General features: G+C 40.7%; 2 protein-coding genes across 2 annotated transcripts; one reads left to right on the forward strand and one right to left on the reverse strand.

Moving 5' to 3' along the window:
- The first annotated feature begins 2,803 nt into the window (after window positions 1–2,803).
- Window positions 2,804–6,946, forward strand: LOC149206607 (uncharacterized). Its single transcript, XM_089397750.1, has 4 exons — window positions 2,804–3,212; window positions 3,615–4,408; window positions 4,979–5,204; window positions 5,442–6,946. Exons 1-4 carry the CDS (start codon window positions 2,804–2,806, stop codon window positions 6,944–6,946), a joined length of 2,934 nt encoding a protein of 977 aa, XP_089253876.1.
- Window positions 6,947–23,227: 16,281 nt separating this feature from the next.
- Window positions 23,228–23,701, reverse strand: LOC149206608 (uncharacterized). Its single transcript, XM_089397751.1, has one exon. The coding sequence runs from the start codon at window positions 23,699–23,701 to the stop codon at window positions 23,228–23,230; it is 474 nt and encodes a 157-aa protein (XP_089253877.1).
- Window positions 23,702–24,024: the final 323 nt, after the last annotated feature.

Below are 24,024 nucleotides of genomic sequence, written 5' to 3' on the forward strand. Positions count from 1 at the left end.
GAGTGTATGTTAGGAAAATTTTGACAATAGTCAATTTATTACAACAGATACCCAAGAGTAGATAAAAAATACTTAAAATAGATTGATCCCCAACGTAGAGTTAGAAAATGTAAAGACTAGTTGTTGTGTTGAAACCTTTATCTAGAATGACCATGTTTTGTCCTATCCACACCCATAATTCCTCGCAAGGTTTAGGAAAATCCAATGTTATCTCAATGTATTGTAATGGCATAATTTAGATCCAAAGTATTATCAATGAAAATATAACATGTGCGTTGATTAGAGTAGAAAGAGATTTAGCAACAATACTGTTAGGTTCCCATATTGTCTATTTTTGACCATATATTTTGCCATTATATTACCCTCTTCAACCCATAATTGAAAGCCTTTGCTAGCATTTGTCCTAATTAGTCCAAAGGTATGAAGTAACTCTCCTCATTGCTGGAACTGGGGTTGGGCGGGACGGCGGAATGAAGCAGGGGAGGGTTTCGAGTCTTGGTCAGAGAACTGAACCTCGAACAGGGTTTGGGTAGGCAGACGAGACCTGACGCCCTGCACAGCTGCCGACGCGGGAGCTTTCCTTTCAGCTATTGCAACTGGCAGATGGAGGTTAAACCGTGTTTTGGCATTTTCTTTTGGTCGGTAATGTAAAACATTATTATTGTCAACTGTCTGCTGTTTCCGTTCACTTTGGTCTGTCGGTAGTCTTTTTACCTTGGAAAGTTTCAACCATGGTTAAACCCGCCGAGTTTTTAGCACTGGACCCAGATGTTGAAGATATTCTCTCCATGTGGGGGAAGGAAATCAATTCTCAGAATGTGGATTACTATTTTGGGTCTGTAGAAATTCCTAGACTGGAGTCTGTATCTCAGGCGGAGACCCCTCAGGTTTTATCCCAAGGCAAGGGGCCGGACAGAGTGGTTCAGAATGATGGTTCAGAGGTCGGCCCTATACAACCAGAGAAAGGGTCTGAATCGAGAGGGGTGAATGCGGCCAGTTTGCCCACGGACCCAAAGGGTAAATCACTGAAAACTCGGTTTACAAACCCTAAGGGGCTCGAAGAAATAACCCATTTAGGGTTTCCAGCAGGCTTCGAGCAACCTAGATTTCCAGGAGTTTCAACCTCGATTACGAGGATTTCCCTTCCAAGAGAACCCCAAGGCCAACTTGAGACTCAAACAAGCGAGCTCGGCGTTTCTTTAGCAGGTGGGCAGGAAGGTAATGATGGCTTGGATGCGGATAACTTGTTCTCTGGGAATGACGATTTGGGACTTTCAGGACAGATCCCGCCTTTGTGGGAATCAGAAACCCTATTGGGCTCAGCACAGATAACCCCAGATAATAACGAGGATCGTGAAGGAAGAAGACCGGTGGTGGAAAGCTCAAGGCAAAAAGGAGCGACAAGGAAACAGAAAAGACCCATTGGAACACAGGTGATAGCGGACAATCTGGTACTGGGGATGGAGGTGTCCATGATAGAAGCTCTAGCGGTTGCAGACTGCACTTTGGTAGGCAGAGTCATAGGTAAGCTATATACATCTGATTTTCTTCAAGAATGGGGTGAAATAAGTTTCACGTCAGAGAGACCTGTACATTTCGAAGCCCTAGTATTAGCAAAAGGTTGGTTCAAGTTCATATTTGCTGACAGAGAATCGGCGGATTGGGTCCTGCAGCGTATATGGCATATTGATAACATACCTGTTCTGTTAAAAAAATGGTCTCCTTTGTTTGATGCTATCAAGGAGCGCACGGATGTATTTCCTGTTTGGGTGCGTGCTCCGGGTTTACCCTCCTTACTATGGACTGAGGAAGTATTCAAAACCATCGGTAATAGGTTGGGGGCATACATGGATGCGGATATGTCTTTCTTGACAACGAAAAATAGGGCAATTGCGCGCATTCTAGTCATGCTCAAACCGAGCGGGGGCCTGGCACAAAAGATTAATCTACAATTCCATGAATATGTATATGAGCATATTTTAGACTACGAATACTTGCCTTTTAGATGCCATTGGTGCCACGAGTATGGGCATATGGCAAAAGATTGTCCACATAAGAGAAGAAGGAGACATTTTCGTAGGACAACCGCTCACAGAGTAAATGTTCAAGACGATGTTCAGATGACGATGGAGCAGGACTTGCCGGAGCCGCAAGACCCAATAAATCTGGAGGCAGAGGAGACAGAGAAAGGGCCAGCGGATGAATGCGAACAATCTAAGGAAATGGCGGTGGAAAATGGCAAAGATCAGGAAGCTGTGGAAGGGGTCGTCGAGGAAATAGCTAAAGACCAGGAAGCTGTGAAAGGGTTCGTCGAGGAAACAAATCAAGACCAATCCGACGAATCGGAGAAGGGTAAGTGCTCAGGGACTCCTATCTCCTCTTTTATATCTCCTGAGCATCCTTATGTAAATCATAATATTGCTTCTTCGTCATATAAAGAGCAAGAAAATTATAATGTTGATAATATGGATCATATAATGTTAAATCCGGATGTGGAAACATTAACTGAAACCTTACCGCTTCTGGATATAAATTGTGAAGACAAATGGCCTCCTCTCTCTCTCCCTGTGACCCGGACTCCTTGCCCATACAATCTGAGATCTTTGGGTGGGAACCAAGTGACTCAGGGGTCTTTAGGTGGGCTGGGAATGATACCTTCACAGAACAAATCCAAAAACAAACGTGGACGGAAATCTGATCTGTCCAAGGCGAAACTTAAAGCAAAGATGGATGTTGCAGATGGTAAACAATATTCCATCCCGGGGGTTCTTAGAGCAGCACATCCCCCTGAGGGAGTAATCAAATGATCCTGACATCCTGGAATTGCAGAGGTTTGGCCAGCAAACCTAAAAAACTGGCCTTGAAAGAATGGATTTTCAACTCAAAAGCAGATGTTATTTTTCTGCAAGAAACCCTGGGGAAGGCTTATGAGATTGAACCTATGCTTAATTCCCTTCTGCCTGGGTGGACTTTCAGTGCTATGGATGTCTTTGGACATTCAGGGGGGATTGCAATTGGGTACAAAGAAGGGAGGGTTAAAGTTCTCAATAACTGGGGGATGAAGAATGTTATGGGAATGGAGATAATATCCCCTGATTTCCTTTTCCCCATCACCATAGTAAATATCTATGGGCCATGTCAAGGCAGGGAATTTTTCTGGGATGAATTGATGACAAAATCTGTTTTGAAAGCACCTGTGATGATTATGGGAGGTGATTTAAATTTTACTTTGGGTAGAGCTGAAGCTTGGGGACCATCGGCGAGAGAAGATCCTCTTACAGATTTTTTCCATAATCTCATCACAGAGAATAACTTTATTGACCCTCTCCCGATCAAGCTAAAGCCTACTTGGAGGAACCGAAGGATAGGAGCAGACAGGATTGCCAAAAGATTAGATCGATTCCTGCTGTCGGACTCTTTATCCTCCAAAGCTCCTTTGATCAGACAGTGGGTTGAGGAAATAGGGAATTCGGATCACTTCCCGATTTTCTTAGACATATCTACTCCTCCTCACAAACCCCCCGCCCCTTACAAATTTAATCCTGCTTGGCTACAAGATCCAACGTTCAGCAATCTGTTTAAAAAAACTTGGATTCACCCTTAACACAATGCAGGCGAGGAGAAAAGCTTTTTGTTCATGGAAAATTTAAAAAGATTGAAATCAGCTACAATTTCCTGGGCAAAGGATAGGAAATTGAAACAAAATGAGGAGCTGATCTGTATAAGGGAGGAGCTGAAACAGATGGAGGGTTTGGATTCAGACGGATACTCATCTCAAGAATCTAAGGATAGAATCTTTCTTTTGGAGAAGCAGCAAACCAAAATTCTTTTGGAAAGGGAAGAAGAATGGAGAATAAAGCGCAGGGCAATTTGGCTAAAGTCTGGGGATGAAAACACTAAATTTTTTCATAATTTTGCAAAAGGAAGGAAATCAATAAACACTATATGGCTCCTTAAAGATGAAGAAGGAAGAGATGTCAGGTCCTTTCCAGAGCTTTCTGGTTTAGGGAAAAGACATTTTCAAAACATTTTTGCTGATCAGGGAGAGGCTACTATTGCAGAAGTCTTTAAAACTGTGCAATGTTTTCCCAGATTCATTGAGGAAGACGAATCTGAAGATCTTACAATTCCGGTCACTAAGGCGGAGATTGAAGCAGCTATGAAGCTTATGGGCAAAGACAAAAGCCCAGGCCCTGATGGCTGGACAATAGAATTGTTTCTCCATTTTTTTGATCAAATTGGAGACGAGATAACTGAAGTAGTTGAAGAGTCAAGACTGAAAGGAGACATCTATAGACCATTTAATTCAACATTTATTGCTCTCATACCAAAGAAGGATGAGCTGGAAAGTTTTGAAGATTTCAGACCAATTTCATTGTGTAACTGCATTTACAAGATTATTTCAAAGGTTATAGCCCTCAGATTAGCTCCAATCTTGTCAAGGAACATATCTATGGAACAATTTGGGTTCCTGGATGGCAGAAAAATTCATGAAGCTATAGGGGTCGCTCAGGAGGTAATCCATAGTGTCAAAATGAAGAAAACGAAGGGTGTTGTTCTCAAAATTGACCTTTCCAAAGCATATGATAGGATAAGCTGGCTCTATCTACGAATGCTTCTAACTCATGTGGGATTCAGCTATCCATTTGTCAGCTGGATTATGGGGTGCATTACAAATGTCAGCTTTGCAGTTTTGGTCAATGGAGCTGCCTCTTCCTTTTTTACTAGCCAAAGAGGCCTCAGACAAGGGTGTCCTTTATCCCCTCTCCTGTTTCTCCTTGTGGCTGAAGGGCTTAGTAGACTGATACATAAAGCCAGAAGTGAGGATAAGGTAAAAGGTATTGAGGTAGCAATAAATCTCTACATCACCCATCTTCTTTTCGTTGATGATATATTGATTTTTACTAATGGTAATTACAGCGAATTAAAGGAGATAAAATGCATTTTTGATCTTTTTCTAAAAGCAACTGGAATGCAGATAAATTCTGTGAAATCACAAGTTTGTTTGGCAGATGTGGATAGAAGGGAAAGAAATCATTTGGCCGATCTTTTTCCTTTTCCTAGCCAATCTCTGGATGTTCCCTTCAAATACCTGGGTTTTTGGTTAAAACCAGCTGCTTACAGAAAAGAAGACTGGAACTGGATCATAGCAAAAATTGAAGCCAGAATCTCACATTGGAGCTATAGATGGTTGTCCAGAGCAGGTAGGTTGACTCTTATTAAATCAGTCTTGTTAGCCATCCCAGTTTACTGGGCTGCCCTAACTTGGATTCCTAAAGGTGTAATGGAGAAAATCAGAAGAATTTGTTGCAGATTTTTATGGGCAGGCTCTAAGGAATCCTCCGGTTTACCATGGGTGGCATGGGACAAAGTGGCCAGACCAAAAGAGTGGGGAGGTTGGGGGATTAAAAGACTTCCTGAGTTCAGCACTTCGTTAGCAGCAAAGTCAGGTTGGAGGCTTATAACTATAGAAAACCTGTGGACAAGGGTGGTTAAAAGGAAGTATATAGATCCAATGCCTTTGGAAGATTGGATTCGGAGTCAGAATAAGAAGGCAAAAAACTCTTCTGTAATTTGGAAGGCCACGGTGGATGCATTCTCAGTGATTGAGCAAGGGTTAGCATGGAAAGTGGGAGATGGCAGACAAATCAGGATTGGCAGAGACCCTTGGGTTGGGTGTAATGAAGCTTATGCCTTATCGCCAGGGCTTCTTCGACATCTTGAGTCCAAAGGTATCACCTCAATAAATCAGGTGGAAAGAGTTGGGCAGTCTACTATTTGGGGACAGGCTTGGAAGGATGATGAAGAGTTAGGGCTAAATGCTAGATGGAAGAATGAATGGACAGGCTTCATCAAAGAACTAAAACGATCCAATGTTAGGATAAGAGAGGAACCTGACAGGTTAATGTGGGCTCACAGCAAATCTGGGGGGTATTCTCCAAAAGAGGGATATTCTTTTCTATTGGGAAAGATAGGATGGGGAGTTCCGGAATGGTGGTCCAAAGATTTATGGAAACTCAAAAGCCCTGCCAAATCCAAGCTCTTTCTCTGGTGTATTTTAAAAAGGAAGGCTCCAACATGGGAAATTCTACAATCTAGGTTTTTAGCTGGTCTAGGGCGATGTCCTTTGTGCAAATCTGATGAGGAAACTACAAATCATCTTTTCACCACCTGTTCTTTCTCGAGGAAGATTTGGGAGGAGGTCACTGGTTTTCTCAAGGTAAATGCACAGTGGGGAAATGATCCGCTGGGCGATACTTGGAGGAAATGGTGGCAAACTTATTCGGAAGGGAATATGAGGAACCTGCCTATTATCTTCTGCTGGGGTGTGTGGCTTGCGAGAAATAAGAGTCTGTTCCAAGATCAAAACACACCGACTTCTGTTATTGCCTCTAATATCACAGCCATTTATTCTACTCTGCCTCCTCCTGAGAAAAAAAAATCCAGAACAAACCAAAATAACATCATTATACAGGAGGATATCCCTTGTGGTTTCTTTGATGGAGACTCAAAAAACAATAGGGTTGGTGCAGGCATGTGCATACATATCAATTCAGAACATACTCTAAAAGCCTCGGTTGGGCTGGGTACAGGAACAAATAATTTTGCAGAACTTTCTTCCTTACGTCTCCTATTATGCTGGCTACAACACAAAAACATCAACTCTATTCAGATATTTGGGGATTCTCTTAATGTTATAAATTGGATCAATGGTTTAGCTGCTTGTCAAAATCAAATTTTGATGACAATTGTTGAAGAGATTTTATATCTGAAGACATTCTTTAACAGGTTCTCATTATGCCATATCTACAGGGAAAGGAACGAAGAAGCAGATCAGCTATCTAAGGCTGGTCTACAACAGGATCCGGGCAGCTGGGCGATAGAAGAGATACATCAGGGGCAGTCTTACAGAACAGACCAGCCTCCTTATGATCAACAACAGTAATTTCAGAATATGATCAGCTCCATTTTTTACGGCACCATTTACAGTTTCTCTATATACTGTTACATATTTTGTATATATTTTTCCTTAGTAGTTTTATCATTCGGCAGATAGATCATAGTATTCAGACCTCTTTTTAATATTTTTGGAACATTACTATTGCTGGTGGACATACTTTTTTGACTGTACGGGGTTGTTTTTTCTTTCTCTGAAGGAGACTCCGGTTTACACTTGCTATTTTGATTTATGGATTTTAATCCTCCTCCCGGGAGGAAGACTACTACAGGTTACAATCAGCAGAAAAGCTCCCTGAGGGTTGAGCTGTGAATGTACTAATGAGCCCAGCATGGCTTAAGAACAATTGTATGTAAACTTTTTATTATCATAATAAAAAGTTGTGCTTTTTTCCCCGGAAAAAAAAAAAAAAAAAACTCTCCTCATTGCTATATGTTTAATCATTCAACACATAATCATGTTATCTTTATAATTAATCTTTGAAGTTGACTAAGTTGCTGAGTAATTGTTGAAATTGTTCAAAGTCTACAGAATTATATTTTGCAGTTGTCGAAACAGCAGAAATAGCAATTGTCTAAAGTTGGCAAAACCAGTTGCTGAAATAGCAGAAACAACAATTGTCTAAACCTGGTAAAACCGTATTTTGCAGTCGCTGGAACAGCAGGATCAGCAACCGTCTAACCCGGCAAGACCTCAGTCGCAGATGCTGAAACAGCAGAAACAGCATGAGAACTTCGAGGAAACAGTTGAGATTTACCAAATCTGCAACAATGGTGAAACAACAAAGGACAGCACGTGAATTTCAAGGAGACGGTTGAGACAGAAAAGGGATCCGATCAATGAAGGAATACACAGTTACACACTGTTGTAACAGCATGCTGTAACAGGAATTGATTTACTATTTTTGTACAAAAGGGTCAAACTGAAATGAAAAATGACAATCTATTGTAATAGATGTCTCCCCTATAAAGGGGAGACATCTACATTAGAACGGAATGGGTTGTAACAGAGGAAATTGTAGTGAAGGAACAAGATTGAATCTCTATTGTAATTCAACATATTGGCAGATGAATAAAGCACTGTTCTGAGTATTTTAACTTAGCATCTGTGTCCTGGGAAATCTTGTGAGAAGGACAGGGCCCACCTTCATCACAAGATTCACCCATTCCTTTTTCTGTTAAGTGTGTGCGTGTGATTTATGTGTACCTATAGTCCATGAGCATTGCTTCTGATATTTTACCTTTGCTGCTATTCTGTTTTCTTAATCAATTGATGTTGTAAAAGAGTGTCTCATTGGTGATTAGGATTTACAGAGTGTATTGGCAACTGGATAATAGGGGCAGGTGCTGAATGTTCTTACTCTGAGGATAGGGTCCTGATCCTCTGTTACAAGACAGCCATCATTTCTTTTTACAGATCTGTTACCTTTAATTAGTCATCCATTTCATTCCATTCCTGCAATAGATTATAACTGCTATAACACAGAGTAAGGGTTTGACAGAGAATAGATTGTTTATACTACAGCCTTTAATGCTTTTAGAATTGAGTGCATACAGTACGAGGTCACCTTTGAGATAAAAGGACTTTCCCGGGTTGACAATTTAATGTGGTACTCGACTGTTTAAATAATAAACAATTAGAGCAACCAACATTTTGGCGCCGTTGTCGGGGAAGGCGACTAGAGATTTTAAAGGCATTAATGATTTTCTTTTAGAATAACAGGATGCATGAGAGGACGCAGGAAAGCTAACTTTACAGGCGGCAAAGGCAGAGGAGGAGGAAGAAAAACTTTCATTGACGAGATCATTTCAAGAGCCGAGACATCCTAGAGGACAAGTTCCCGAAGGCCTCAGATCCAGCATTCCTCCCAAACAGATCACCAGACGGAGGAAGTACTAGGACCTGAAAGGAAGCTGGAAACATTAGAGCACATTGAGGAACCGGTAGAAGAACCTGAAGAAACAGAAGATACTGAAGACCGAGCAAGCGATTCAGGAAAAAGACCAATGGAGGACAACAATGATGGACTTTTCGGTGGAGGTCGCAGAGCAGAAGGAAGGGGAGAAAATTCTCTCTCCACCCTGGAGTTCCCTATTGGGGAGCTCCCAAGAGGAGCAACCCCTATGAAGAACATTCCACTCTCAGCACTACCCAACTTTCATGGGTTATCCTCTGAAGACCCTGATGAATTCCTCTTTGAATTTGATATACTGTGTAGGAGCTATGATTATGTAAACCCTACTCAGAAATTAAAACTGTTTCCAGCAACATTGAAAGGGAACGCGTTAAGATGGTTTATGAGCTTAGGAGCTCATGTAATCACTACATGGGATCAGATGAAAGAAAGTTTTCTGGCCAAATATCAGGATTATTGTCGAACAAGAGAAAGGAAGGAAGAACTGTTTAAGATGGTTCAGAAGGAGGACGAGAATCTGGAGGACTTCGTGGAAAGACTGCAGTATAATCTGCAGCGATCTGATCATCCGGATATGAGTAAGGATATTCTTAAGACAATACTGCTAAAAGGGGTACGAGATGATTGCTTGGACATGCTGAATATGCTTGGAAAAGGGGATATTTCCAAATAATCATTTGATGAGATTTTCAACCTCTGTAAGAGATGTTCAAGAGGGGCAGCAAGCAAACCAAAAAGAAGGGATAGTATATACTCAAGAGTCCAGAAATCAGCAAGTGGAGGAGCAACACGGGCTGAAATAGGTAATTTACTTGAAGAATTTAAAACTGAAATGTTAAGCTCTTTTGCTTCACAAATTGATGCTTTACAGGTTAAAAAGAAGCAGGCAGAAGCAGAAGCTGCTCTGGCTATTTTTTGTTCTAAATGCAGAGAAAAGCACCCACTGAGGGAATGCCCACTGGACAAGGTACCAATTTGCACTATTTGTGAAAAGGACCATGAGACTCGACAATGCCCTTCTTTGCCAGGAATAAAAGCAGCGCTGCAGTCAACTGAAGAAGAAGCTGAAGCAGTGTACCTGATGACACAAAGGAGGCAATGGCAACCACAAAGACAAGGTATGAATTCTAACACATCATTTAGTCGTTGGAATAATCACCTTCCTTTTCAAGCAAATTACCCACCCTTGAATCAAATGCAATACCCACCCTTTAATCCAATGCATTTCCCACCCATGCAGCAGCCAAATCCTCCTTTTACTGACCCTACCGTGTGGAATCCTTGGGCTCCACAGCAATCCTATTTTAATCAATGGAATCCAAACTGGACAGCCCAACAGATTCCATTTCCCCAGCATCAACAATCTCTTTCCTTACCATCTAACGCTCCACCAAATAACCAAACAATCAGACCCCAGCTGCCTGTACAACCTAACCCCAACCCAAATAACAATAAAGCTCTGCAGGTAATTGATATTCAAAACCAACCTGTTTCCCCTATGCAATGCAATGATATTCATTTACGCTCTGGGAGAATAGTTGAACCCATTATTGATGACATTACTGACTCTGATAAAGAAGAAACTAGAAAAGAAAAGTCATCTAACAATAATGCTGAAACAGTTGAATCATCCTCTAATAAGACTGCTGAAACAGCAGAGCCATCATTCCCTAAGCGTCTGGCTCTTACCAAAACACTTGAGCCACCTACTTTTAACCTTTTAGGAGAACTACAGAATTTATATGTCAAAATTCCACGTTTACAAGCACTAAGAGATGTACCAATCTATGCTAGAATTGTTAGGGATATTTGCATTAAGAAACCTGGAAGAAAAGCTAAAGATCCCCTCACAGTTCATGTGATGGGAGAACTAACTGCTTTAATGACAGAAAAAAACCCCCCTGTGAAATATGGTGACCCTGGTCACCCTACAATCATAGTTCAGGTTGGTAAAACCTTTGTTTCTAGAGTTCTAGTAGATCTGGGTGTTGCAATAAACATCATGACACTTGAAACAACAAAGTTACTGCAGTTAAAAAATTTAATTAGGGAAACCCCAACCATTCTAGTGCTGGATGACCGCTCCACAATCAAACCTGAAGGAGTCATTGAAGACCTGATAATTTCAGTAGAATCTTAGAATTACCCAGCCGATTTTGTTTTGTTACAAACTAAACAAAGTTGGGGGGTCATCTGCTGATTTTAGGAAGACCTTGGCTGGCTATAGCAGATGCCTTCATCAGCTGTAGGTCAGGATCAATGACAATCTCTAATGGGCAGGAAACTAAGCAGCTTACTCTTTATCCTCATGCTACACCCATGATTAATAATGATAATTCTGTATGGTTAGATTATGAGGATGAGGAAACCCAACCCATCTTGACTGTCGGACAAGCTTTAACTTTTAAAAATACAACCGAAGATGAATTAATCAGCAACTTTATTTCTGAACCCTCTTCGGTTAGCCCTGAAATACATGATCACTTGACTGCAATCTTGGAATCTAAATCTCAGCAGAACCTTAGAACTGAAAATCTATCTCAGACATCAGCTGGCAGCTCCTCCAAAAGTATAACAGTAGAGATTGAGCCTGGAAAAACATTAAATATAAATCCTAACCTAACAGATGATGAAAAACAGCAGTTAATGAAGCTACTCCGTGAAAATAAAGAAGCATTCGCATGGGATTACACAGATATGAAGGGGATCTCTCCTGAACTATGCACTCATCGCATTTATATTAAAGAAGGATCCCGCCCAGTCTGTCAACCCCAACGACGAATGAATCCCAATTTAAGGGAAATTGTGAAGGAAGAACTTCAAAAACTGTTGAATGCAGGATTTATATATCCTATATCTGATAGTGAATGGGTTTCTCCACTAGTAATTGTACCCAAGAAAATGGGAAATGGAAAGTATGTGTGGACTACAGAGCTCTAAATAAAGCCACCCAGAAAGACCATTTCCCTTTACCATTCATTGATCAGGTACTTGATAATTTGGCAGGTAAGAAATTTTTTTTGTTTTTGGATGGATTTAGCGGATATAATCATATCAGGATTGCACCCCAAGATCAGGACAAGACCACTTTCACTAGCCCATGGGGGACCTTTGCCTATAGAGTTCTTCCATTTGGGCTATGTAATGCCCCAGCAACATTTCAAAGAGCAGTGATAGGGATTTTTTCTGATATGCTTAATGATTCCTTAGAAATATTTATGGACGACTTTACTCCTTAAGGCGTGACTTTTGAAGATGCATTACAGAACCTTGAAAAAGTACTTAAGCGATGTATAGAAGCACATCTTGCCCTGAGTACTGAAAAATTCCATATGATGATGAATCAAGGTATTGTATTGGGACACTTCATCTCATTCCTAGGAATTCAAGTTGATCCAGCTAAAGTACAGGTAATTCAGACTCTCCCTATCCCCAAAACACAAACTGATGTAAGAATATTTTTAGGACATGCTGGATATTATAGAAGATTTATCAAGGATTTTTCTAAAATAGCTTCTCCTTTGTTTGTGTTACTTATGAAAAATGTTGAATTTAAGTGGACTGATGGTTGTCAAAAAGCATTTAATGAACTTAAACATCAATTGTCTACAGCTCCCATTTTAAGAGGACCAGACTGGGCACTCCCCTTTCATATATCCTCTAATGCTTCAGATACTGCAATTGGAGCTGTCTTGGGTCAAGAAGAAAACAATCTTCCCTATGCTATCTATTTTATTAGTAAAAATATGACCCCTGCTGAACTTAATTTTACAGTCACTAAGAAAGAATTCTTAGCAGTTATTTATGCTATTAATAAGTTTCAACATTATATTATTGGTTACACTACTTTTGTGCATACTGATCACTCGGCCATTAAATATTTAATGAACAAATCAGTTACAAATGCTCGAGTTACCAGATGGTTATTATTATTACAAGAATTTGATATCACAATTGTAGATCGACCAAGTAAAGAAAATGTAGTTGTTGATTTTCTTTCTCGGTTAAAAACTGATGAAAATATTCTAGTGGATGATTCTTTTCCTGATGAATATTTATTTGCAGTATCTGCTCACTCACCTTGGTATGCAGACATTGCCAATTACTTAGTTGCAGGGAAACTACCATCACACCTATCGCACAGAGAAAAAAGAAAGATCATTCAGCAAAGTGCTAGGTACAACTGGATAAGCGGGTGTCTTTTTCACACAGGACTTGATCAGGAAATTCGGAGATGCATCGGTGAAGATGAAATTTATGATGTATTGAAAGCTTGTCACGATGGCCCTTGTGGAGGGAATTTTGCAGATAAAAGAACAGCACACAAGGTTCTCAGAATGGGTTACTATTGGCCCTCACTCTTCAAGGATGCAAGGAAATATGTAAGGGCCTGCGATAGCTGTCAAAGAATGGGCCAGCCTAATCACAGGGATGAAATTCCACTCAATCCCCAGGTAATTCTTGAACCTTTTGAAAGATGGGCACTAGATTTTATAGGTCCCATTAATCCTCCATCCAATCAAAAAGTTTATATACTAGCTTGCACAGATTACATGACTAAGTGGGTAGAAGCTAAGGCACTCCTCGAAGCTAATGAAGAATCAGCGTTAACGTTTTTATTTGAAGAAATATTTGTTAGGTTTGGTTTGCCTAGAGAACTAGTCACAGATGGAGGACCTCCTTTTAACTCTCATGGCTTCAAAGATACACTTCAGAAATATCATATTAAGCATAAAATGACTACACCTTATCACCCCCAGGCAAATGGGCAGGTGGAAAGTACCAATAAATTCATAGAAGCCATTTTGACAAAAATGATAAAGGAGAATAGAAGGGACTGGTTTCAAAGGTTGCCTGAAGCACTATGGGCTTATAGAACCACTTGGAGGAACACTACGGGCTTTTCACCTTATGAATTAGTTTTTGGTAAAAATGTTGTTTTCCCTGTGGAGTTTGAAATCAAAACCTTAAGGACTGCTTTAGCTGTTAACCTTGACTTGACTGATGCACAAACAGCCAGGTTGCAGCAGCTTCAGGAATTGGAAGAAAAGAGGATGGATGCCATCCATCAAACAACCATGATACAACAACAAAGAATCAGGTGGCACAACAAAACCATTCAGAAAAAGCAGTTCCAGAAAGGTAATTGGGCTCTACTGTATGACTCCCGTTTTGAAATTTTCAAGGTAAATTAAGAACAAGGTGGCTAGGACCTTATGAAGTAGATGTTGTTTTTCCAAACGGAATAGTCAGACTTCTAATGATTGATGATAGTAGAACACCATTATTAGTGAACGGGTATCGACTCTGTTTGTATCAACGACCTGTTTTTAAAGAGGATTTCAAATCTACTTGCATGGCAGACATACACTATGTTTTTTGGGGGGGACCTGCTGTCCCTCAATGCACTTAAATTTCTGTTTGTTTATTTATTTTAGATTATATTTCTTAACTAATAATCCCTGTCAAGGGTTGACATGTTACAATTAATTATTTTGCATATCTTAGTTTCGGAGGACGACTGAGAACAAAAAAAAATTCCAAAAGAATCACTTTCCAGCTTGGGAACCTCTTTCAGACCATAAATCATTCCCCGTTGCTGCAACACCATTTCCTGTTGTTGCAACACCATTTCCCGTTGCTGCAACACCATTCTCCGTTGCTGCAACACCATTTCCCGTTGCTGCAACACCATTTCCCGTTGTTGCAACACCATTTCCCGTTGCTGCAACACCATTTCTTGTTGCTACAACACCATTTCCCGTTACTGAACCGTTACTGAAACACCACATTCCAGTGCTTAACACCAATCTTTTTCATTTTTACTAAAGAGTACCAATTTCCCCCATTTTTTTTCCCGAAAATGAACCATTATTCTGATGGAATATATCATTCTTCATTAAAGGAACCAGCCATGCGCCCTGATAATTACATTTCTTCACTACTACTTCCCGTAAATAATGAAAACTGCCTATATCTTCATACTTTTAGACCCTTTTTAATCATTATTGATCCAGTGAAGACAAGATAATACTTTTTGGCATGGCAACTAAAGGTAAATATAAAGGTACGCATGTTTAAGTGTGAATATTAAATTATAGTTAATGTGGAGATGTGATATGATTGCCCAAACCATCGTACTACCAATCAGATCATTCAGTCGTAGCTTTGGGGGATTACCAAAACATCGTAATTATGACATAACACGTCAATCACCGCCATCCCTAGTTCTCCCGGTAGTATCTAAGTCACCTCAACTGTACCTTATCGTGTCATAACCTCATTTGTAACGGTTTGCTCTGTCTCGACTTCGACTACTCGGCTCTGCACTGTGTATTTTGTCTGAACTAGCAACTATGGGGGGAAATCTGAATACACATGAACCTGGCTCAACAGCACTACTGGAACTTTACCCAGAGACTTACCAAATCTTTCTTCAAGCAGGATGGGTAGAGTATTTCAGAAGACTGTCGGATTTTAATACACAACAGGTTCTGGAATTTGCATGCAACTTAAGGGAAGGATTCTCCATTGTCCAAGGGGTGCAAATTCTAGTGACACAAGAAGACATAGCGCAAGTTTCTGGATTACCAACCAATGGTACTCGCTGGTTCAGTAGGAAACATCTTATTCTTAATGCACAGCAAGACTTTCTGCTACCAGGCGAGCATGTGGAAACCAAAGGCAGAGGGGTCACACTTCTGTCACTGCCCCCACCATGGTCAAAGGTTGCGGAATTCGTTAAGCAGTATTTCACTTGCGAAGGTCGTTATCAGGTAATCTACCAACACGACTTCATTTTACTAAATCATTTGAGGCATGGTCATTTAATAAACATGCCCTATTATCTATTGGGTTGCCTAAAAAATATGTCACGTTATACTGTGAATGCAAAGCATCAGCTCCTTTCCCTCAAACACCATCGTTTAGTCCAACTCCTAATAAATAGAGGCTTTGCCCTGAACCACCCACCTCTCCTCAATAACCCTCCCCAGCAAGCTGAGGAAAATCCTCAGCAAAATGAAGAAAATTCCCAGCAAGCTGCTGAAAATCAGCAATTAGCAGCAGAAACACCCCAAGTAAGCATTGAAAATCTGCAGAGGACCCCATCCGCCAATGAAGTTGAACCATCCACTCCCATAGTTGACATTTCCACTGATGACTCCGATGATAATACCCCCATCGTCTTTCGCAAAAGGAAAGAGCAGCAGAAAGCTCTAACCCCACCAAAAAGAAGAAGAACCAGGGCTTCAGTTAAGGAAGTCGCTATTCCTGATAGTTCCCCTATTCTAACGAAAAGCGGCCGTAAGAGAAAAATTATTGATTTGCCTGCTTCCTTACTAAGGCGACGAACAAGGTCATCTACAGCAACTGAACCCATTATCCCCATTATTCCCAGTTCCCCACCCATCATGCTAAGATCCCGTATTCCAACTAGCTCTGAGTATTCACCTGCCTCACCCTCTGGTGCTGAAATGCAAAGCGTTGACAATTCTGTGACATTATTTTCTTTAAAAGAGGCAGTTGTTACACAAGAAATAGTTGCCGAAACATCTAAAGTAGACACCCAAGATGATATTGGGCATGTGGCTGTTACACAAGAACCAGCCACTGACCCAACACGTGTTGCATAGGAACCACCTGTTGGGAAACAAAAAGACAATGACCTGCATATGGTTGTTACACCAGGTGATACACAAGAACCACCTGTTGCGGATGCAAATGATCAAACTGATGCCGAACAACGATCCCTTCCTCCACTGGAATCTGCAGCTACACAAGCCCCGGCTACCTTAGCCTCCCTGCAGGAAGAAATTGAGTTTTTAAAATCTCAAATTAAGAATTATCAGCAGGAGATAATAATGGTTAAAGAATCCTATCAAAACGAATTCAATCTGCACATCCTAGCACGGGTAGCATCTGCAACCGAAAAGAGTCAATACAATGAATATATGTGCAGTGAGTGTGGTGAGCTTTACACTCAAGCGGGATACAAGATAGTTGAAGTTCCAATGACTGGAGCCAGCCCACAGACTTCTCCTGTTGTAATCAAAATAGAACAACCTATTGTTACACAAGAACCAGCAGGCTCTTCAAGAATTGCAGAAGAAGACACAGAACCACCCCGGCCTACCCAAACTATCACAGAGCAGAAATCTTTTACAGATGCCTATACACAGACTGAACCTCCCTGTGTCAGCACTACTTACACTGAGACCTCTAGTTTTCAAGAACTAAAGGATACATGGAAGACAAAATATGAGCTCTCACAAGGGAGGGCATTTCAGCAACAAAAGTCAACCTGGTTCAGCTATGCATACAAAAATTGGGAAGCCCTCGAATAGTCTCGAGCTCAACACAAAGAGAATAGGAAATTAAAAGCTAGGTTGTCCTATATCTTTGACTTGGTCCAGAGGGTACTTGCTACAAGGAAACCTTCTTTTAATTATGCAGTATTCTTGAGAGAACGCTTAGCGTTCTTACAAATAAAGGTAATCAGAGATGGAAGACCCCACCAGGTTGCTACACCAGAGAAATTTATTCAAACTTTCACAGAAGCACCAAATAACGACCAAAACTTGCTCTGTGAACTCTATCTTCACAATGAGGCTATGCCTGAAGATAGAAAGATTAATTTACTTCCCATTTGTGGTGATATTCAAATAAGAACTTTTATTCCCTTTTTGGCCAACCAACTTGGCAGAATGCTTTTATGTCTGCAAAACACAATGAGGAGAACTGTCTTCTCTGGATTCGTCCGGAACCGCAGAATGCAGCCATCTTCCTTATGGAACATCAACGGAATCTACGAGAACCAGGGATGACCGATCATATTAGGAATCTGCAAGCAGCAGTCTTGGAAGACTGCCAACATTATGTCAAAACTAAAGGACCTCTGGCCATAAAAGCAAATGAATTATTCTGGGAACACTGTCCCAAAGAAAGACGGGAATATCATCCCTACAATCCCCTCAATCTTCAGGCGGCAATCTCACGGATACCTGATTATGTAAAATGCATGAGACAATGTGTTGAACGGTGGATTGGTTACCATTTTCATTTCCCTCTCTTATGGCTTCCTGGAGAACAATACAAGGCTCAATTTACACTGACTAAAAAGGAAGAGTTGGCAGCATGGAAGAGACTTCAGAATGTCCAAGGGTTCAGAGACATGGTTGACAGCACCTTCTACACTTACTATATAAGCAATTTATACTGTTCAGCCCAGTATTTTGATTCCGATTTAGAGTAGACGTTGCATGAGGACATGCAACATTTTCAATTGGGGGGGATGTTAGGTTCCCATATTGTCTATTTTTTACCGTATATTTTGCCATTATATTACCCTCTTCAACCCATAATTGAAAGCCTTTGCTAGCATTTGTCCTAATTAGTCCAAAGGTATGAAGTAACTCTCCTCATTGCTATATGTTTAATCATTCAACACATAATCATGTTATCTTTATAATTAATCTTTGAAGTTGACTAAGTTGCTGAGTAATTGTTAAAATTGTTCAAAGTCTACAGAATTATATTTTGCAGTTTCCGAAACAGCAGAAACAACAACTGTCTAAAGTTGGAAAAACCAGTTGCTGAAACAGTAGAAACAGCAAAAACAACGATTTTCTAAACCTGGTAAAACCGTATTTTGCAGTCTCTGGAACAACAGGATCAACAACCGTCTAACCCGGCAAGACCTTAGTCGCAAATGCTGAAACAGCAGAAACAGCATGAGAACTTCGAGGAAACAGTTGAGGTTTACCAAATCTGTAGCAATGGTGAAACAGCAAAGGACAACACGTGAATTTCAAGGATACGGTTGAGACAGAAAAGGGATCCGACCAATGAAGGAATACACAGTTACACACTTTGTAACAGCATGCTATAACAGGAATTGATTTACTATTTTTGTACAAAAGCGTCAAACTGAAATGAAAAATGACAATCTATTGTAATAGATGTATCCCCTATAAAGGGGAGACATCTACATTAGAACGGAACGGGTTGTAACAGAGGAAATTGTAGTGAAGGAACAAGATTGAATCTCTATTGTAATTCGGCATATTGGCAGATGAATAAAGCATTGTTCTGAGTATTTTAACTTAGCATCTGTGTCCTGGGAAATCTTGTGAGAAGGACGGGGCCTACCTTCATCACAAGATTCACCCATTCCTTTTTCTGTTAAGTGTGTGTGTGTGATTTATGTGTACCTCTAGTCCATGAGCATTGCTTCTGATATTTTACCTTTGCTGCTATTCTGTTTTCTTAATCAATTGATGTTGTAAAAGAGTGTCTCATCGGTGATTAGGATTTACAGAGTGTATTGGCAACTGGATAATAGGAGCAGGTACTGAATGTTCTTACTCTGAGGATAGGGTCCTGATCCTCTGTTACAAGACAACCATCATTTCTTTTTGCAGATTTGTTACCTTTAATTAGTCATCTGTTTCATTCCATTCCTGCAATATATTATAATTGCTGTAACACAGAGTAAGGGTTTGACAGAGAATAGATTGTTTATACTACATCCTTTAATGCTTTTAGAATTGAGTGCATACAGTACGGGGTCACCTTTGAGATAAAAGGACTTTCCCGGGTTGACAATTTAATGTGGTACTCAACTGTTTAAATAATAAACAATTAGAGCAGCCAACAAATACAAGTGGATAATAATGAGCTTAGATTGCATCTTAATGATATGTGATTGTGGAGAAAGAAACCACCTAAAGCAAGAGCATCGATTGGAAAACTATGGCTTGCTATGAAGAAAGGAACTTCATGCTTAGAAGACATTGTTGACGATGAATTACCCTTAAATTTCTATTGAGAAATTGAATTTGTGGTAACTAAGTTGGTGATAAAGAAAGAAGAAGTGTCAATTCCATAAAGAAGCTCATGGATTTGATTGATCCTTTGATTGCAAAAGTTGGGAGAAGAAAGAAATTTATTAAAGTTGCACCTAATATGAGTAAGATAATTTATATTTTACTTTAGGATTGTCCAAGGATTCTTAAGGAGAAAGCTAAGGACACGGAGGAGTTGTAAAAACGAGTGGTGAAGTTATGTAATTATCTCACAACCTTAATGATCCATTATAAAACCAAATCAAGCTAGATGAAGCATGACAATTATATGATGAGTTAAATTAGTTATTTGATGCAGATGGGGTGGCTAGGAAGAAATTATGTAACTTTAAGAAAATGGAACACATTTTTTATTGGACCCATGGGAGATTTGAACCTTGAATCTCATGGTTTACATAATACTCCATATCACGGCGATCACCAATTGAAATACCCCTTGGGCTAGGAAAATGGAAAAATTTTAAATACATGGATTTAAATAATTTAAGTGCATTTGTAGAGGAAGAATAGTAGGTGGCCTTGAAGAAAATACAAACAAAGATATTTAGGAGAAAACTACATCTTTTTTGCAAGTGCCAACATCATTTTGAACACATGAATGCAAGAGGTAGGAATTTTCTCTAAGGTCAAGACAAAAGTCCTTGAATTTGAAATTGACTTGCCCCCTTTATTTTAAGAATATATGGTCGAGGTTTGTTGGCATATTCCTTTTGATAGGGAGTTGAGGTGGCAATACATAAAAAATGCTTCAACAAAATGTTATACCATTATACATATGGATAGGACATATGGAAGTTAATGGCATTGTGACAAGACTACTAGAATAAAAGAAAATGATGAATATAGAAAAACATTCACAATTTTGATGGAAGAAAGTTGGTTGAATGGTTGCATGCATATTGAAGACAATTAATCAATAGTCGTATTAGAATTGCTAATGAGTGGCTTGGTAATCACCATTCCTATAAGGACTCTTTCCATGTGCTTTTAATCATATATTCATAAAGATGGAGTTAAGGATTATGGAAAAGGTAACTTGGTTGTTGTTGATTTTTATTGGCCTCTTACATTAGTTACTGTTAAGCGATAATGTTAGTGTTTTACTCGGGTGACTCTATAAACATTTATTGTTGAAATTAATGTAACACTTATTGATATAGTATTGATATACTATCATACTTACTAAGCATCATCCTAGATCCATCTTAACCCCGGATCTATTAAGCACCGAGAGGGATTCAATCTCTTGAGGTGCAAGCCTATTTTTTGAGTGTAAAATTTGAGGAAAGGTTTGCACCTCAAGAGATTTGATCCTTCTTGGCACTTGATAGATCTAGGGTTAAGATGGATCTAGGTTGGTTATATAAAACTATATAATATATATGTGTGTATCTATGCATCTCTTTCTTATTCGCTCTCTCTATCTCACCCCCAAACATACACACTCTCTTTCCATGTCTATCTCTCTCTCCCCCTTCCTCGCCCCCTCTTCCTCTCTGCCTCTCTCTCTCTTCCCCTTCTCTCCTTCTCTCTCTCTCTTCCCTCCCACTCTCCTCTCTCCCTCACTCTCTCTCCATTGCTCCCTTGTCACACCCTCTCTCTCTCCACCTTTCTCCCTCTATGTCTTTCTTCTTCCTTCCCTCTCTCTCCCCTTGCAACTCCATCTCTATCTCCTTCTCTCTCTTGAGTCCTCTCTCCCCTTTCTCTCCCACCTCCCTTTGTCTCTCCCCACATCTCTCTCTCTCTCTCTCTCTCTCTCTCTCTCTCTCTCTCTCTCTCTCTTCTCCTCTCTCCCTCACTCTCTCTCCATCTCTCCTTTGTTCTTTCCTCCCTCTCTCTCTCTCTCTGCTCTCCAACTTTTTCACTATCTCCCTCTGTGTCTCCCCCACCCTTCTCCCCTTCACTTTGCTTGTTTTCATCACTTGGATCCTTACTTAAGATGGATCTATGTTGGTTCTTACTAGTATTGTTTATATTATATAAATTCCACATCTTTAAATATGAAAGTATTCTCATTTTCAATTTTATTAAAACCTTAATTTATTTTCTATGGGAGTATTTTTAGTAGTCGTGAGGATATAGGAATTAGATATTTTTTTTTGTGTAAGTCAGAAGATTATATTAAAAAGGTAAAAATATAGTACAAAAAATCTGCCATAGCAGATCGAGGCCTGAAGATAACAAGCCAGAAACCATAATTTCCATACAATTTAACCAAAAACTATTAACTGCACACCACGCAGGGTAGCTAATCCTTCTATCTAACTTCGCCTGAGAATAAGAGAGGTTGAGCTGAAGACCGCAGCCCTTCAACAAGCAGAAACTATAGAAATGACAAAACCCCAGATCTTAGGGAGACCAAAAAACCGGTCAAGACAGATGAACAACCGGTCACGACGGATGAGAATTAACATCAACACAGAATTACTGAGGGGGCTTCCCGAACCTGCTCGCTGTGTCCAAGGCCTGTTCCAGAACATGGCTGTCCGCTCTCGCTTGCAGGGATTGATAGCTGCGACATTCCGCCTGATTCTCTTGCTGCGGTCCGCCAGTCTGCCGAGCTTCTGGACTGAGCGTCTGCCTGAGGAGCTTAATAAGCACCGTCATCTTCTTGGACAGAGAATCTACTACCTCATGCACCGCAGTGATTTTGAAGTCCAGAGCTTCATAAATGCCATATAAACTTTTCATCTGGGCCTCAGGGATGAACTGGTCACTTTGAGGCAGCTTCTTACTATCTTCCCTAGATTCCAGAGCACGCGCCAGCAGGGTTTTTACTCGCCAGCTTTCCACCTGAGTACGCACAAACTGTGTGGCATGTTTGGTTACTGTACCAGGATCCTGAAGCCAATCAACCTCCTGCGCTATATCTTCCTCAGACCGCTTTCGCTCTTCTTCCTTCACAGAAGCCTCCAGGTCAGACAATTTGCGTTTGTTCTTCGACGCGGTTCTGGTCTCGTACATTTCCCTCGCTGTCTTGAGCTCCATGTTTGCAGTGATGCTGCGACAGCCGTCACCTTCCATACTTAGCTTAACGCTTGCGACGTGAGAACAGGCACAGAGAGCCGAAAGTAAATGAACCAGAACGATGCACTGAAAAATGCTGATGGTGCCTTTGCCTCTACTCGCTGTTAAATAATTGTTCTGGAGGATATTACCCATGACTATCCGATCCTCCCGAAACGACGTGGATGTACTAACATAATTGTTACTGCATAGAGCTGTGTTTTCCGTGTGATGTATCAAAACCTTGACATAAATGTTGTCTCTTCTCTCTCTAATCAGAAAGTGCCAAGTGTCCGCCAACTTGCTGTGGTGGCGGCGGTGATCGTTGCGGCACATCATTTTAGATTTGTTTCCTTTATTCCCCTTCTGTTGCCATAAACGCACCGGAATTACCTGTCCTTCTGCCCTCTGCCAACTTTTAATATCCGTAGCCACTCCAGCGTGCCCCATCATAGAAAAGCGCGGAAGCCGAGCGCCTTCCGGTTAAGCCCGGTTGGCATTATCCATGTCTTGTTTGGCCAGCTGGATGCATTTCTCCTTCAGGTCTGGACAGTTCACATGCTGCCAACAACTGTCCCATTCCCTATTTTGGTTGTCGATGCCATGATTTGCTAGGTGGTCCGCTATCGCATTCGCCTTGCGTCTCACCGCCTGGAAGACTAACCCTCTCATACCGCTGATTAACTCGGCTATGTTTTCCGTCACCTTTGCTAATCTCCAATGCTGCGTTCCTTTGCTCGCTTTGGTTTCGCCATAGATTTTCTTTGCCATAGAAATTACCAGGGTTGAGTCGCCTTCCACCACCGCTATACAATTCTGCATGTCTTTTAGAATCCGTAGACCCTGTTCTAAGGCTGCAAACTCCATTTCATTGTTCGTCCCTTCTCCCAGAGCTTTGCAGTAAATATGAAGAATGTCTCCTTCATGGTTTCTTATGATGCCTCCTATACCCGCCATCCTAGGGTTACCTCTGGACACGCCATCAAAATTCAACTTCAGCCAACCAACTAGCGGATATTTCCAACTGTTGGACTCAGAATTTGGGTTCTGTTGGCATCTCGATGTGGGCATGCTCTGGTTGATGTCCAGCTGGAAGTGTTTTAAAATGCGTAAGTCACTAGACGAAGGCTTCTCATTAGTTTCCGCTTTGACTTTCACTTGAATTAACTATCTGATATTTATCATAATAGTATCTATGGAATGCTCTGTGTTTCTGTATTCATCTTGGAAAATTCTCCTGTTACGCTCCTTCCATATGGTCCATGTTAAGAAACCTGGCA

Source organism: Pinus tabuliformis, chromosome 1_2, assembly GCF_031772625.1.
Source record: "Pinus tabuliformis cultivar Carrire ecotype Pingquan chromosome 1_2, CPIR1, whole genome shotgun sequence".
In the NCBI taxonomy this organism is placed as follows: Eukaryota; Viridiplantae; Streptophyta; class Pinopsida; order Pinales; family Pinaceae; genus Pinus; species Pinus tabuliformis.

Bases quoted from the DNA above. Each gene is read 5' to 3' on its own strand.
- LOC149206607 (XM_089397750.1), top strand. From the start codon at position 2,804: ATGATCCTGACATCCTGGAATTGCAGAGGTTTGGCCAGCAAACCTAAA. The intron at 3,213-3,614 runs GTGATTTAAATT...AACACAATGCAG, and splicing joins ACCTGTGATGATTATGGGAG to GCGAGGAGAAAAGCTTTTTG. The intron at 4,409-4,978 runs GTTATAGCCCTC...ACTGGAATGCAG, and splicing joins TTTACAAGATTATTTCAAAG to ATAAATTCTGTGAAATCACA.
- LOC149206608 (XM_089397751.1), bottom strand. From the start codon at position 23,701: ATGGCGGGTATAGGAGGCATCATAAGAAACCATGAAGGAGACATTCTT.